The 15851-nt window shown below is 35.5% G+C and overlaps 1 protein-coding gene across 2 annotated transcripts in view; it reads right to left on the minus strand.

Annotated features, from left to right (window-relative positions):
- EGF (epidermal growth factor) overlaps positions 1 to 15851 on the minus strand; it is a 354749-nt gene that overhangs the window by 107217 nt on the left and 231681 nt on the right. For both annotated transcript variants that reach the window (XM_053703543.1, XM_053703542.1), the window contains exon 14: positions 1707 to 1930. In XM_053703543.1, the coding sequence (XP_053559518.1) occupies positions 1707 to 1930 (224 nt within the window). The remainder of the gene's footprint in view (positions 1 to 1706; positions 1931 to 15851) is intronic.

Genomic DNA, 15851 nt, shown 5'->3' on the forward strand with positions numbered 1-15851 from the left:
CAATGACACTTTACTGACTGTTACAGACGAGGAACAGGACTTGGGAATTATTATTTCAGATTATTTAAAACTTAGTAAACAATGTAGTAATGCAGCGAGTAAGGCAAGCAGAATGCTTGGATGTATTGGTAGAGGTATTTGCAGCAGAAATAGTAAGGTTCTTATGCCACTTTATAGATCATTAGTTAGGCCTCATCTTGAGTATTGTGTGCAGTTCTGGAGACCATATCTTCAGAAGGATATTAACAAACTTGAATCTGTGCAAAGGAGGGCTACCAAAATGGTACATGGTCTAAAAAATAAAACTTACCAGGATAGGCTCATTGACCTAAATATGTATAGCTTAGAGGAGAGAAGGGAAAGAGGTGATATGATAGCAACTTTCAAGTACATTAAAGGGTTTAGTAAAACTGAGGCTGTGGGTATTTTACATAAAATGGAAAATTCAAGAACAAGGGGTCATGAGCTCAAGCTAAAGGGTAGTAGATTCAGAAGTAATTTGAGGAAGCACTTCTTTACAGAAAGAGTGATTGATTTATGGAATAAACTTCCTCAAGAGGTAGTAGCAACAAACACTGTGGGGGACTTTAAAAATGCATGGGACAAGCATAGGGCTATCCTACGAACTAGATAAGTTTATACTGTTAGGTAAGGTCGGGCAGACTTGCTGGGCCTATGGCTCTTATCTGCCGTCAATATCTATGTTTCTATGTTTCTATGTCACACGCGAACTAGCGCTGTTTATCTATAAAAAAAATGTAAAAATGCAAGAAGTGGAAGCCTTCAAGGGCTTAGAATTTATCATATGAACCTAACTAGATTTAGCTGTCAACAAAGAGAACAAAGCAATTTTGATGATAAAAGTAAGTAGCAAAGTTGTTTAAAATTGCATGCCAATTGCGAATAATGAAAGTTTATTTTTTATTTTACTGTCTCTTTAATAGAACATTCCGTTTTATTGTTTTTTTGCACTAATACTTCCCAAATGTATTTGAATATACAGTATGTCAAAGACCAATAGTGTCTATTGTTGGAAATTCTACAAACTAATAAATGTTAAATTGTTTGAAAGGGACAGTCTACACCTTGGGTCATCTTAAAGTCTTACCTTAGATTAAGCTGCAAATAGCCTCCTGCACCTTTTCTATATCATGCAGCAGGAATGGTAAAAAAAAAAAAAAGTTATATTAAAATGAATATTGTTTCTGGCCACTTTTAAATGGCTGCCAAGCTCTGCACACTGATAACACCATGATCTGGGCTGCATATGACATACAATCACAAAAGGCTCACTAGTTGGATTCAACAGACTGTCAATGCTATTCAACAGAGTGCCTAGATGCAGCCCAGATAGTGATGTCATCAGTGGGCTGAGCTTGGCAGCCATTTCAAAGAGGCTAGAAACCATATTCATTTTAAAATAACATTTTTACTGTTCCTGTGGCAAAATATAGAAAGGGTGAAGGAGGACACTTGCAGCTTAATCTAAGGTAAGACTTTAAGTTGACTAAGGTGTAGACTGTTCCTTTAGGAAGGTTGCAACAGACTATGAAAAATAAGAAAACAAAAATCAACTATGACAGGCAGTGAACAGATAAAACTAGATATAGAATTTCAAAATGTTTTGGTGAATACCTAATTAACAGAAGCTGTTTTTCATACATAAATGAAAGTGTAAGTATAGATATGTTACCCCAAAACCTCACCTACTTCATTCTGGGAAAGTATCTGCCGGTTTGATCCATCCAGATGTGATGATTCAATGACTGATCTTTTAGTGTCACACCAATACAGCTTATCAGTGAAGCTCTCCACGGTAATTCCACTTGGCCATAACAAGTCAGTACTGACAATTACTGTTCTCTCTGATCCATCTAGGTTGGAACTTTCTATTTTGGGATTGGCACCTATATCAGTCCAAAATAATTTCCTTTGACAAAAGAAAAAAAGCAATGTAATTTGTATTATTGTTTTTCCTGCAAGGGCATTATGAGTCAGGATCAAAATTGCATTTAGAAGGGAATATATATATGACGTGCAGTGACGTCAGAGGCTGGTGAGGCAGTGGCAGGATACGCCTTCATTCTTTAGATATCCTTTGTTGAAGAAATAGCAATGCACATGGGTGAGCCAATCACATGAGGTATTTATGTGCAGCCACCAATCAGCAGCTACTGAGCATATTTAGATATGATTTTCAACAAAGGACATCAAAAGAATGAAGAAAATTAGATATTAGATGTAAATTGGAAAGTTATTTCAATTTGCATATGGGTTTCATATGGGTTTCATGTCCCTTTAAATGTTGTCTTGGAAAACTGGTCAAATTAGTAAACATCTGATTTTAGTTTAAAGGATTGTAACAGAAACTCTTGCCAGATAACACAATGCTTGCTCTGATTATGAGATCTAGAAATCCATGCCCATTAAAATATGTTTAAAACATACTTTTTACTTTAATGCTGCAAATTATGCTTATAGATTCTTTCATTACATAAGGGATGAGAGTCAGAGGGGGAGGAAGAGAGACAGAGAGAGAAAGAGACCATGGGAGAGAACAACACATAAGGAGAGAGATGGATAGATAGAGAGACACACACACACACACACACACACACAAGGGGGGGGGGACCACTGCATTTTAAGTAATAAAACAGCAGAGCTACAGAGAGTTCATAAAATGAGTCTATAATTTAGTGTGAAGTACAGAGGCAAGCTGCTAAGTTAGTGGGTGTAAAGTTTGAGTAAACAAAATACAAAAACGACCCTGCTGTAAAAGAGTAAAAAAAAAACACTAAACCACAATCATTAAATGATCATTTTCACTAACAGAATCCCTTTCAGTAAAATCTTACTTTAATAAGATGTGGATGAAACACTGCTCTCTGTGCCTCTTTTCCTGCTCTGTAAGGATTCAGGAAGTGACAGTGGCACATTCCACTGCACTTAGAGGGGAAGAACAGAACTCTCTTTTTCACTTTAGCAAAGCTAGCAGGTTCACAGGACAGCAACAAAATATATGAAAGTTGTTTTCTGTTTTTGTTTTGTTTTATATGATTTAACATCCAGCCCCAACCCTATGTTCCACTTACTAATGCCTCTCGCTGGATTGGTTCAGCCCAAATAGGACTGCCTCAAATAAGCAATTAATGGGCCATGCAATGATCTTAACCACTTGCATCCAGTAGATGGCGCAGCATGTTGTGTAATGGTGGGCAGACCTGCTTGTGCCTCTTCATTGCACAACATATAGCTGTGAGAAAAAAAAATGCTGGGAAAAAAAATTTACAATTTTTTTTTTAAAGCCAATAAAAAAATATATATTTTTGCCCATATGAGAGGTGAAGCACTGCCTCACCTGCCTCTAGTGACTGCACATCACTGATATATATATATATATATATATATATATATATATACACAAATAAAAATAGGTTTTTCATGAGGACCTCATGCTTAATAGGTGTGAGGGGTTAACGTTTTGTTATGCTATTTTTTTTTTTAAATGAAGTATCCTTAAAAGAAACGTCCACTTGGGCACATTTTATTGAATATATCCAAAGACCTAGTGCATCAAGTCAGCAAGACGTCAACACAGAGAGTGATGGAAAACACATTCTAGTATATCTTAAAACATAGTTAATCTTAATTTATGGCAATGGATGACAAAATATGATGGACATGTCATGTTTGGTATCAAAATAATCCTTTATGATGTCATTGCCTATATGGATGGATGTAATGGAAATACATAACAAACAATTTTTAAGTTTTTCTATAATTTCAGTCAAGAGCTGCTGAGCTTTTTATGGCACAACATTAAAGGAGGGGGGGGTTGTCTGCCTTCCTTGCCCACTCTGGAAGGTTCCTTGTCAGAATCCTCAGGAAAAAATTTTTATTTAACTGATTTCAGCAACATCATTTTGTAATTTTACATAGGAGGCTGCATAAAAACAGTCTTTTCCTGCCAACTCCCTTGGCACATATATCTAAGAAAAGCAGAGAGATGCACTCAACTGGGCTTAGAACCGAAGCTGGATATATAAGCTAGTACATTATTAGGTTCTGTTTTTACTCCTTTTTGTTTTAAAAAAACTATTGCTTTGTGTAATAGTTTAACTGTTTTTTTTTTTAAATTAATGCATTGTGACTCTTTTATATTCATAATAAACGTTCCCTTATTAGGTTTTTGTCATTGTCTAATATTTTAACCACGTTTCTGAAGAAACTGGTAATAGCAGTACTGTGTTTTTAGACAGATTTTCACCAAATTGTGTTTTGGGATTTTTAATCTATTTAATCTCTTAGTCTGACATAGTTTAGTGTGGGTGGCATTAATGGGGAGTTTGGGCATTTTTCTAAGGTCTAGTACAGACTAGAGAGTGTTTGTTAACTCTTGCACCCACTGAACTAAGTCACAGGCTTGCCTGGAGTAGCTAGACTGTGACAAACTGGTTAAGGTGGGAGGGGTCGGTTTACCCTTTCTGCACCAAACTGGTGACTGGTGCAGGTTTGGTTAAACTGTAGGGGACAATATGCATTCAAACTTGCAATTTAACTAGTAGCTTTCTTCTCTTACTGATACTTTATTTATGGCTTGTATAATTTTCTACTTTATTGCAAATGAAAAATAGTTTTTTTTTAACAGGCTTTATTTCTTTCTTTTTAATAAATGTAAACTTTTTATACGACCCCACTTGCAGTACTATATACTGGCTGTTTTTTGAAAACATATTGATTGATTGCTTACTCTATTGCAAGCTTTCCTTCACTAGCCACATGGTGTTATACAGATTCAGCGAGTCTTGGTGACGTCACACGCCAACATTAGATGTTCCTGTGGGTAGAGAAGGATGATCCTTCACCTTGACCGCTTTGTTCCACTATTGCCACGCTGAGTTTATCTAGAAAACTGTAATCTTTCAGCATGCCCTACATGCACTTCACGTGAGTGCATTTGTTGCTTTTTTGTTCGTCTGACCTATGGTAGACATTACTACCCTATGAGGCGCCTCTTGTCATTTGTATTTTTCAGTTTTACGGGATTACCAGAATCATGGAAGAGAGCTGCCCTGGGATTCTTTTCTTTCTTGAAGATTTGAAAGGACTGCTTTTGTCAAAAAGACCTTATTTGGGTTCCAACCCTCTGAGGTTTTATACTGATGCATTTTATACATACATACAGTATATATACTGTATATATATATATATATATATATATATATACATACACTTTTTTTGCCAGTGCGCCCCCTTATTGGTACTTAGTAATTATTACTTTTCTATTTATTTATAAAGCCTTAGCTTCTAAGAAAAAATAAGAATGTATTTTTAAAATATTTTTAATATTAGGTAAACTACCTATGTGTATTAAAACCATATTTAGAATGATAGATAAATCACACTTTAAGTAGCATCATATGCAGTACCGCTAGGTATATTCTGGTGGGTATTTAGCCTCTGAATTCTGAATATCAAGAAATGTGTCCGATAAGTCTGATGACCTTATGCATCACTTCCTATCTGGAGAAAGCAGGAGAAATGGTCTGACTCCAAATGACAGAAGAGACCAAGCATGAGCGCAATTTAAAGGTAATAATAATGAGAAAAGTACATGCCTTAATTCATTAGAGCATGTTATTTTAAAACTAGCAATGCCCCAACTCTAAGTTTTTAACCACTTTTAATAGGTAACACACACTGTTAAAGTACTGCTTGAGAGCCACAGAGCACTGCTGGTCCCGAGCTGATACTGCTGCTGACCCAGTCAGCATTGGTAGGTGCATGACCCAGCTGTGTGATGTTCACTGCTGATTGGTTGACTGGTAGTTTCTGCTCTGGACCAGCAGTGCTTTGCAGTTCCTCTGCAGTACTGTGGTGGTTAAATACATATTGTTGGGGTGTCATTGCACCATATGAATATAAAGGTAGAATTAAATTAAAACATTTAAATAAGTCTGAAAAAGCAAGGTTTGTACATTTCTACCAAATACAGAAACTGAAGTTTCATGATGACCGTCCTAGGAAACTGTAAGTAGAATGAGCCCTGGCCTAAAGAGGAAACAAAATATTTTGAGAAAATAAGCCATGTAGAAAATACAATTACCTAAATACATTTTGGAAGCTTTCAGTCATTTTGACATTATTTAGAATGAAGAATAAAAAATAAACTATTAATGTTATGTTACTATATTTGGAGCTTATTGACTGGAGACCTCAGAGCAAACACAGGCACAATTTGTTTGGTGCTATCCATTTGTGTAATGGTCTCACCTATTACAGTACATGTCTGTGTGATATGTTATATGGTGCGCTTGTTTTAAATTAAACATTGGTCTACTTTTAGTCACTAGTACTAGGCCTGAATTGAGGAGCAGCCAGCCCAGTGACTAACTTTGGGGACCACTTTAGCCATTGTCAAGTGAATTTTTCCTTGTTATATTTCTAGATAGTGTTATACATTTCTTTCTTTTCAAATACATTAATATTACAAGGGTGATGTGGATTTATTCTCCCATTTTGTTTTTTGTTATAAGCATGTGCATTATTTATTGCATTATTGGGATTCACAATAACACTAAATATGTTTGCTTTTTCAATTAGTTGATAAGTTTAAGATGATTACATATACTCTACTGTGTCTGATTTAAAGTCACAAGATGCCAGGAATACCAAAATGGCATCAAGCTGATGTCAACATGTTGACCATAGTAAGATTATGGGATTTTGGAAAGGCATTTGATACAGTGCCACATGAAAGTGTAATGTACAAAATTAAGGGACTGAGAATAGCTGCAAATGTTAGCTCATGGATTAATAACTGGTTAAAAGACAGGTAGCAATGAGTAGTAGTAAACGGATCATACTCATATTGGACAAAGGTAATCAGTGGAGTCCCCCAGGGATCAGTACTGGGCCCTGTTTTTTTTTAATATCTTTATTAATGAATTGGAGCAAGGTTTAAATAGTAACATCTCTATTTTTGCAGATGATACAAAGTTGTGTAAGGTCATTAGGTCAGTGCAGGATGAACTTCTACATTTTGGAAGTAAAAATAAGCAACCTATTATTTAGATGGAACTAGACTTAAATAATACACATACGACTTCAGCACCTGAGTAGTGCTTGCTGATAGTTGTCTAAATGTAGCCCAGGGTGTTAAACCAAAAATGGTCCGGCTCCTAAGCCTACATTCCAGCTTTCTTAATTAAAGATACCAAGAGAAAGAAGAAAAATTGATGGAGTAAATTAGAAAGTTGCTTAAAATTGCATGCTCTAGCTGAATCATGAAAGTTTAATTTTGACTATACTATCCCTTGAAGTAAAATTAAATGAAAATATAAACTCATGGAAAATTCTTCTGCAGAACTGGACCATTCAGATAAACACAGGGTACAGCAGTCATCAAAGCAGATATCAAGCAGGGGAGGATCCATGACACTTTCCTACATATTTCTACAGGCTCCCTCTGCATGACTGAGGGTAATCAGCATGGGGTAGTCTCTAAAAGTTAGCCATCATTCATTAATCTAATGAGGAAACCTCAGTTTCACTAGGGAAGGGCGAATGTGTTTATATTCAAATTCGAATGTTAGAACAAATGTTATTGTAGAAATTCGATTTACTTAATCGAAGGTTGATAAGAACGAATATTCATAAACATTCTATTATCGAATATTTTTACAGTTTTCGAATGTCACATTCGAATTCAAATGTGATATTCGAATTTGAACGTGACATTAGAATTCAAATATTACATTTATAAAAGACAGTTGTAGACTAGAAATACTATTTCGAATTCGAATGCCACATTCAAATTCGAATATTACATTTATACAACACAGTTGTAGACTAAAGATACTATTTCAAATTCGAATGTGACATTCGAATTCTATTGTAGCATTCAAATTCAAATATTACATTTATAAAACATAGTATTAGACTAGAAATACTATTTTCAATTCGAATTTGACATTAGAATTCGAATGTAGCATTCAAATTCGAATATTACATTTATAAAACACAGTATTAGACTAGAAATACTATTTCAAATTCGAATGTGACATTAGAATTCAAATGTAGCATTCAAATTTGAATATTACATTTATACAACACAGTTTAGACTAGAAATGCTATTTCGAATTTGAATGTTACATTCAAATTCAAATGTTATATTCAAATTTGAATATTACATTTAGAAATTGAATGTGATATAAAATGCATAGCTAAACAATCTATTATTCGAACAAATATTTTCGAATGTTATTGAAAAATTCAAAAAACAAAAATTTAAAAATTGAATGTTATATAAACATTCGAAATTCAATTCGAACGAACGAATGTATCAAAATTCGTTTTAAATTTTGAATTTTTAGGAAACATTCACCCATCCCTAGTAATCACATCAGGTGTATAGGGGTGACTATGTTTTAATATGGTCAGAACCCACACAAAATCGTTAGCTTGCTATAATGAGAGAGGTTAACCCTTCTTTCTTCATTTGTGCAAAATAACAAACACTTCTGCGTGAGCATAGCTCTAGATAAGACTATCATACTCCTAATAGTTAGAAACTGAACTAACTCAAGCAGAAAGAGGAGAGCTATATGGGGGCACTGCCCCCACAGACTTATGGGAGGTATTTCTACCTACTCCAGGGATCAAAGACCATATATTACACATGAATATACAATTGTGTGATGGTAGAACAAAATTCCAGATTTTAGAAACCGGATACGTTTTCACTTTCAACTTCTCCCTCTTGTGTAACTACTACCAAAAAAAATGTATTGATAAGAAATGTCCCTTAGGTATCTACAATAACTTAATTCAGTAAATTAAAGTGCAAGTTTATAAACTCATTAACAAATATGTGTGAAGTAGATTGGATGTTTTAACTTTATATGAATAAGAAACAGCATTTATAGATCAGTCTTTTATGAAGCTGTGCATAGATAAACCAAGATCTAATAAACAACTTATTGTCAGTTATTAACTATAACCAAACATTTGAATAACTGATGAGCAGTTTCTCTTATTACCATAATTCCTTACAAAATGTGACATTTCGTATGCTAAATAGTAGAGTGTGAATTAGCACTTGTAGATGAATTCATAAATGAAAATGTTCTGATCTGATTCAGCTTCTTGCACTTTATCATACTGCACATTTTGCTCTTGTTTTTCACATTCTGCCTTAATCTAGTATATATAAATAAATTATCACGCTACAGATCAGAACATACTGTTTATTAATAGGATAGTGACAGATCATTTTCTGCTTCAATTTCATTGCTAAGATGTCACTTTAGAAATTAATCTTCAGAAAACGTGTTAGTTCTGCCAGCTCAGATATAAAGAACAGTAAACACCTTGAGATTTTAAATAAAAATTGTTTACTAGAGCATAGTAGAAAAACTTTGAAATATATTTAATTTATTTTGACCTCTTTTCATGTACTTTAGCTCTGAAATTGTGGATTTTTTCATTCATAGAGCTGGAAACGCACACTCTAGACTACTCTATGCTTACCCTGTTACATTTTAAAAGCAAATTGTACACAAAGGGCCAGATTACGAGTTGAGCGCTAACGTTTGCTCGCGAGAGATAAGGTGTTTATGGCGGGTGTTTGCGCTAGTCAGAATTACCGCTCCTATTACGAGTTGAAAGCATATGCGATCAATATATGTATTTATGAATACATAGAACATATTCTTCTATGTGAAGAACATTAGAATGTGAAATTTTCATATTTTGATGTCGGGTTAGCACATGCGAATATGCGATTGGGTTTGCGTGCGAGTAGGGTGTTGTATTTTTACCCACTTTTTTGCTCCATTGACTTCTATGGGGGAATACGTGAAAGCGTACGCAATATTCTAACTTCGGCTTTTTGCATTTATCAAGTTAGCGCGCAAGTAAAAAACAGATTACTTTCAAGTCATAATACGAGCGCTACTCGACAAATGCAAAAAGCTGAACTTCTAGCGCAGTTAATGCTTGAGCAGGAACGTTAATAAGTGATCTACTTGTATTCTGGCCCAAAATATTGCTGAATTAACCGTTAAACTTAAAGTGATAGTAAACTTCACATGATTTAAAATCAGATCCGGAATCTAAGTGATATTTTAGATAGACTTTAATTGATCACTTCTAATAAAGATGTAACTTACTTTTAAATGGAGCCGTGCCAGTCTACTACCCCGTGCTCCGGCCGCCCACTTCAAAACTCACTTTTTTTGTGAACTGTTCTCTAATCAGCAAATTAGCTACAAAAAAAGCAGACGACTAGAGAGCCGATTGGAGGTGGCAGCAGTGTGAATCGTGCCATAGATAATTTGCCTCATACAAGCAATCTCTGACTTTTTGAGCAGGTGTGCTATTTGAATGCTGGCGCACTGGGCATGGACAGCATTTGTATGTAATAATAATTTTACTACAAGCATCTTTGAAAATATAGTACAAACATGATTCTATTTAAAATTCAAATACTCTTAAGTGCATTTCACTTTTGACCACTATGTCCCATTCACTGCAATCATAAATTAAAAATTTAAACCCATTTTATAGTTGTGTACAAATTTCATAATCTAAAAGTGTGATCTGAGCAGGACTGACAGCTGTCTTCCACAAAATACTGTACAACCTGTGGGTGATTAGGCACGATAGTCAGTGGTGTCACGTTATGCCCTCCCAAAAGATCTACCTTAGCCCCCATTCATGATCCCGCCATGAATATCTTTCACAAGTAAAGAGTAATTTTACCCCTTGGTTTCCATTAAAATACAAATCAATATTTTGACTTTTTGGTGGCTGGTTAGACAAACAATAGGGATGTAACAACCTTGAATGCCCCTCACTTCTTTTTACTCCATATTTCTAATGAGGCATAGGAATCCTTTTAACGCTTTAAAAACACTGAACATAAAGTATTATTGGGAAAATATTACTGGACAGTCCTGTTGGATACTGGACACCTGGCAACCCTAGAGTTGTGTTATTTTTTACTTATTTTTTATTATTTAACTAGGAAAAAAACAGCCAATAAATACTATTACAAACAAACCAAAATGGGGTTTCAAGAGGTTAAAGTTGTTTCATTAGAAAAGTCCAAAAAATATGTTTAAACCTGTTTATAAGCATTTTTTTTTTAATTGTCCCATGTATGGTATAGGTTCTGTTAATGTTGCACAAATGCTCTATCGCAGAGTATTTACACTAAGCATTTTTTTAAATGTAAAGAACATTGAAATGCGCATTATGGAAATCTTAAATATATTTTTTTTTTACAAATATTAAAATATTAATAATAATTATTATAGCTGTTCTAAAAAAATCTAAATGATCCATAGAATATATATATATATACACAGTCCCAAAGAACCTTACGCTCAGCCACTGTGTATGGAGATTCTTAAAACAGGCACAACGGACAGGGATAAGTTTTCAAATAAGCTTTTAATGACAAAAAGACAAAAGCCTGTTCCAAACGTTTCGGCTCCTCCTGGAGCCTTTTTCAATGGAGGCCGTGCAGACATAAAATAACAATACACATACCAAACTTATATACCCTAACTAATTACCTTAATAATCATACACCATCGTTACTCACGATCATGCCACAGGCATCCACCCCCCACGTTGCATCACACCAAGATGGCGTTGACGTCTACGTGTGATGTCATCCAAATCCGACACTGCCTGCGATCAGCAGCATTCCGTTGTCAAGGCAACGGTAAACAGCATGTGAATAAGTGCAACGGGAGGATCAGACGTGCGAGAGCAATCAAGAGCACATACATAATACCCATAAACACCCCGTAAGTTAAAACTAAATATATACATGTACAAAATATAACCAAGTAATGATCACACGATCTATACCCATGGTATCAGGGTGTAAACATTATTCAGTAATAGCTAAATGTAGACCAAGTGCGGTAAGCTAACCTGACTACAATTAAATATACTAAATCAATTATTGCATCCAACTTCTCAGTTATCCTAAGGTTAAGAAACTCAAACAAAAATTACATCCCCAGATGACACATTTTAGGTACAATACTAATAAAGCAACATATGTAATCTTGGACTTAAACCTAATGCGCTTCATATCTCAAGGACAAGGTAGAAACAACACGGCATCTAACCATCATAGACATCACTGTCGATAGCAGCATGCAAAATCTATATTTGCATTTAAACCTTTAGGATGTACTGTATTGAGGGTAAAAATCCATCTTGACTCTCGTCTTAATAGAGCCAGTCCTCTGTCACCTCCTCTCTTAGGACGTGGAATATGATCAATTAATATTGCTTTTAGTGTGGATATAGAGTGACCTGCTTGTGCAAAATGTCTTGCAACAGGTTGATCAGATTTGCCCTTATCTAATGCCTGTTTTGCAGTTTTATGGTTGGCAAGTCTCTCACGGAATGAGGTCACCGTTTTACCCACATAATAGAAAGATCACGGACAGATGATGATGTAAATCACAAACTATGATGTGCAAGATAGCCTGTGGTTGATGGTATATCTCTTGTCCGTATGAGGATGATTAAACGTATTACCTATCAACAATTTATTGCAGGTAACACAACTCCCACAGCGGAAGCAGCCCAGTTTCCCCTTAGGTAACCATGTCTGTTTCTCATAGCAATGAGTGGGATCATTAATCACTAGAAGATCCCGTAGGTTACTAGCTCGCTTGTAGACTAACCTTGGAGGGGGAGACTGAAAAAATGGAAGACTGTTGTCCTCAGAAAGCACCCTCCAATTCTGTTTGATTGTGAAGTCTAACACCTGTGTGCCAGGCGTAAGCGTGTTGATGAAATTCAATCTTTTATCTTCTTTCTTCGTCTGTCTTCGTGCAGTAAGATTATCCTGTGTCCATTCCTGTGCTGTTCGCTTTGTTGCTTGATCAATTCCAAAGGATATCCCCTCTGTAGAAATCGTGATGACATTTCTGATAGTTGTTTCATCTTATGATGGTTGTCCGTGTTGTTGCGCACAACCCGCAGGAGCTGCGACGAGCTGACCCCATCACGTTGAAATTTGGGATGATAGCTATTATAGTGTAAGATCGAGTTCTTATCAGTACTTTTTTGAAACACAGTAGTGTGTAGCACATGGCTATCTCCTACCCTAGTTTTGTAGATCTCCAAATCTAGAAAATGTATAGATTGTGTATCACATTCCATCTTGAACTTAATGGTAGAAGCTAAGGAGTTCAGATCACTAACCCACTTGTGGAGATTGTCACTAGTGTCATGCCAAATCAGAAAAACATTGTCGATATATTGACTATATAGCTTGATGGGGTTCTGCCTGGAAAAAACATGAATCATTTCATACATGGCCATGTAGATATTGGCGTAAGATGGGACCATGTTTGACCCCATTGCCGTGCCCATTGTTTGCAAATAATAGTCATTTTCAAATCTGAAAAAATTATTTTCCAGGCAGAACCCCACCAAGTGCAGCAAGAATTCAATAGGAGGTCCTGTGTAGTGTTCATTATTGATGAGTAGTATCTTCAACATGTCCATCCCATGTGAATGGGGGATGACAGTGTATAAGCTCAGTGCTGCACTGACGATTCTGGATTCTAAGTCATGGGGAAAGCAAAAGAATTGTCAAAGGATCTGCGGGAAAAGGTAGTTGAACTGTATAAAACTGAAAAGGGATATTAAAAGATATCCAAGGAATTGAAAATGCAAATCAGCAGTGTTCAAACTCTAATCAAGAAGTGGAAAATGAGGGGTTCTGTTGAAACCAAACCACGGTCAGGTAGACCAACTAAAATTTCAGCCACAACTGCCAGGAAAATTGTTCGGGATCCAAAGACAAACCCACAAATAACTTCAGGTGAAATACAGGACTCTCTGAAAACATGTGGTGTGGCTGTTTCAAGATACACAATAAAGAGGCACTTGAAGAAAGATGGACTGCATGGTCGAGTCACCAGAAGAAAGCTATTACTACACAAATGCCACAAAGTATCCCACTTACAATATGCCAAACAGTACAGAGACAAGCCTCAAACCTTCTGGTACAAAGTCATTTGGAGTGATGAGACCAAAATTGAGCTTTTTAGCTACAACCATAAACGCTACATTTGGAGAGGAGTCAACAAGGCCTATGATGAAAGGTACACCATTCCTACTGTGAAACACGGAGGTGGATTGCTGATGTTTTGGGGATGTGTGAGCTACAAAGGCACAGGAAATTTGGTCCGAAGTGATGGCAAGATAAATGCAGTATGTTATCAAACAGAACCCCTCATTTTCCACTTCTTGATTAGAGTTTGAACACTGCTGATTTGCATTCTCAATTCCTTGGATATCTTTTTATATCCCTTTCCTGTTTTATACAGTTCAACTACCTTTTCCCGCAGAACCTTTGACAATTCTTTTGCTTTCCCCATGACTCAGAATCCAGAAACTTAAGGGCAGCACTGGATGAAAGATGCAAGGGTCTGTCAGGAGTCCAGAAACTCATTGACCTTTTATACACACACACTAATTACAAGAAAACAGATCACAGGTGAGGATGGTTACCTTTAATAGCCATTCAAACCCCTTTGTGTCAACTTGTGTGCATGTTATCAGGCCAAAATCACCAGGGTATGTAAACTTTTGATCAGGGTCATTTGGGTAGTTTCTGTTGTCATTATGATTTAAAAAGAGTAAACACAGTTGATTGAAAATAAATGGCTTCAGCCAAACACTAACCATGAGTGAAAGAAAAGTTTTTGTGTTCTCATTCATATTCTCTGAAAAATGGCCAAGAAATCATAAATTCTGCCAGGGTATGTAAACGTATGAGCACAACTGTATCTGATAATGCTAATGTACAATATATATCTATATCTCTATAGGAATCTATTTATAGGTGTATAAAGGTGTATATATATATATATATATATATATATATATATAAAAATTATATATGTACTGTATATACACAAACATACATACACGTATTTAGACATGTACTGTATATGTATGTATGTATATATACAATATAGCCCTTTGTAGTCAAATACCTTGTCATATACCATATACCTTTGTGCCCTTATAACTTTTTTTACAAATATTTCTACGATTTATTTTATCGTATAGTGTTTTTATGATTGTAGTTGTAGTTTTAAATGTATTTATGTTGAGTTTTTTAGTCGCGCTAATCCGATGAACGTAAAATGTGATTGCACTCTCGTGTTAAGTTTCAACTTGTAATATGAGTGCAAGTTAGTTCAGGCTTGATATTCCTATAACACTTGTGCGCAAACATAAAAAAGCCCTATTCGCTCTTAGTAAGCCACATTACATTTTCCATCCGTCTCAGCAGCCTTATTTTTAAGTACTGTGGGACATGAGCCATGGACAAAGTAAGTTATTTATCAGCAAAAAGTAATGCAGAGAACTGCTGAATAAAAACAATTTGTTGTAATAATTTTATGACGTAGTAACACATCTGGTAATGCTACCTTCCTTTATTTTATTGCAGTGCTTGTTTATTTCTGCCCTACCTCATAATCTGGAAGATTTTGTCTGAACCAGCAATAGTTTGTTTGCTAGACAGAACATCCGTTGTTAAGCAAATACATTGTGAACACCAGCAAGGACAGCTTAAAGGAAGCTTCAGAAAATCTTCTGAAAATAGCAGCACACATACTTCCATGAACCATGAATATAAAACCTAATTTTTCTGAGTTTTTATTTAAAAGATGTAAGACTTAATGAAAGCTACTTTAATCTATGCAAGCGAATTTTCAAAAATCAATAAACATATGCACAGTTAGTTGTACACTAAAGAGAGTTCTGAGTACTGCAAATGGGCAGTGGAAGAGTAG

The sequence above is a fragment of the Bombina bombina genome, chromosome 2 (assembly GCF_027579735.1).
Source record: "Bombina bombina isolate aBomBom1 chromosome 2, aBomBom1.pri, whole genome shotgun sequence".
Classification (NCBI taxonomy): domain Eukaryota; kingdom Metazoa; phylum Chordata; class Amphibia; order Anura; family Bombinatoridae; genus Bombina; species Bombina bombina.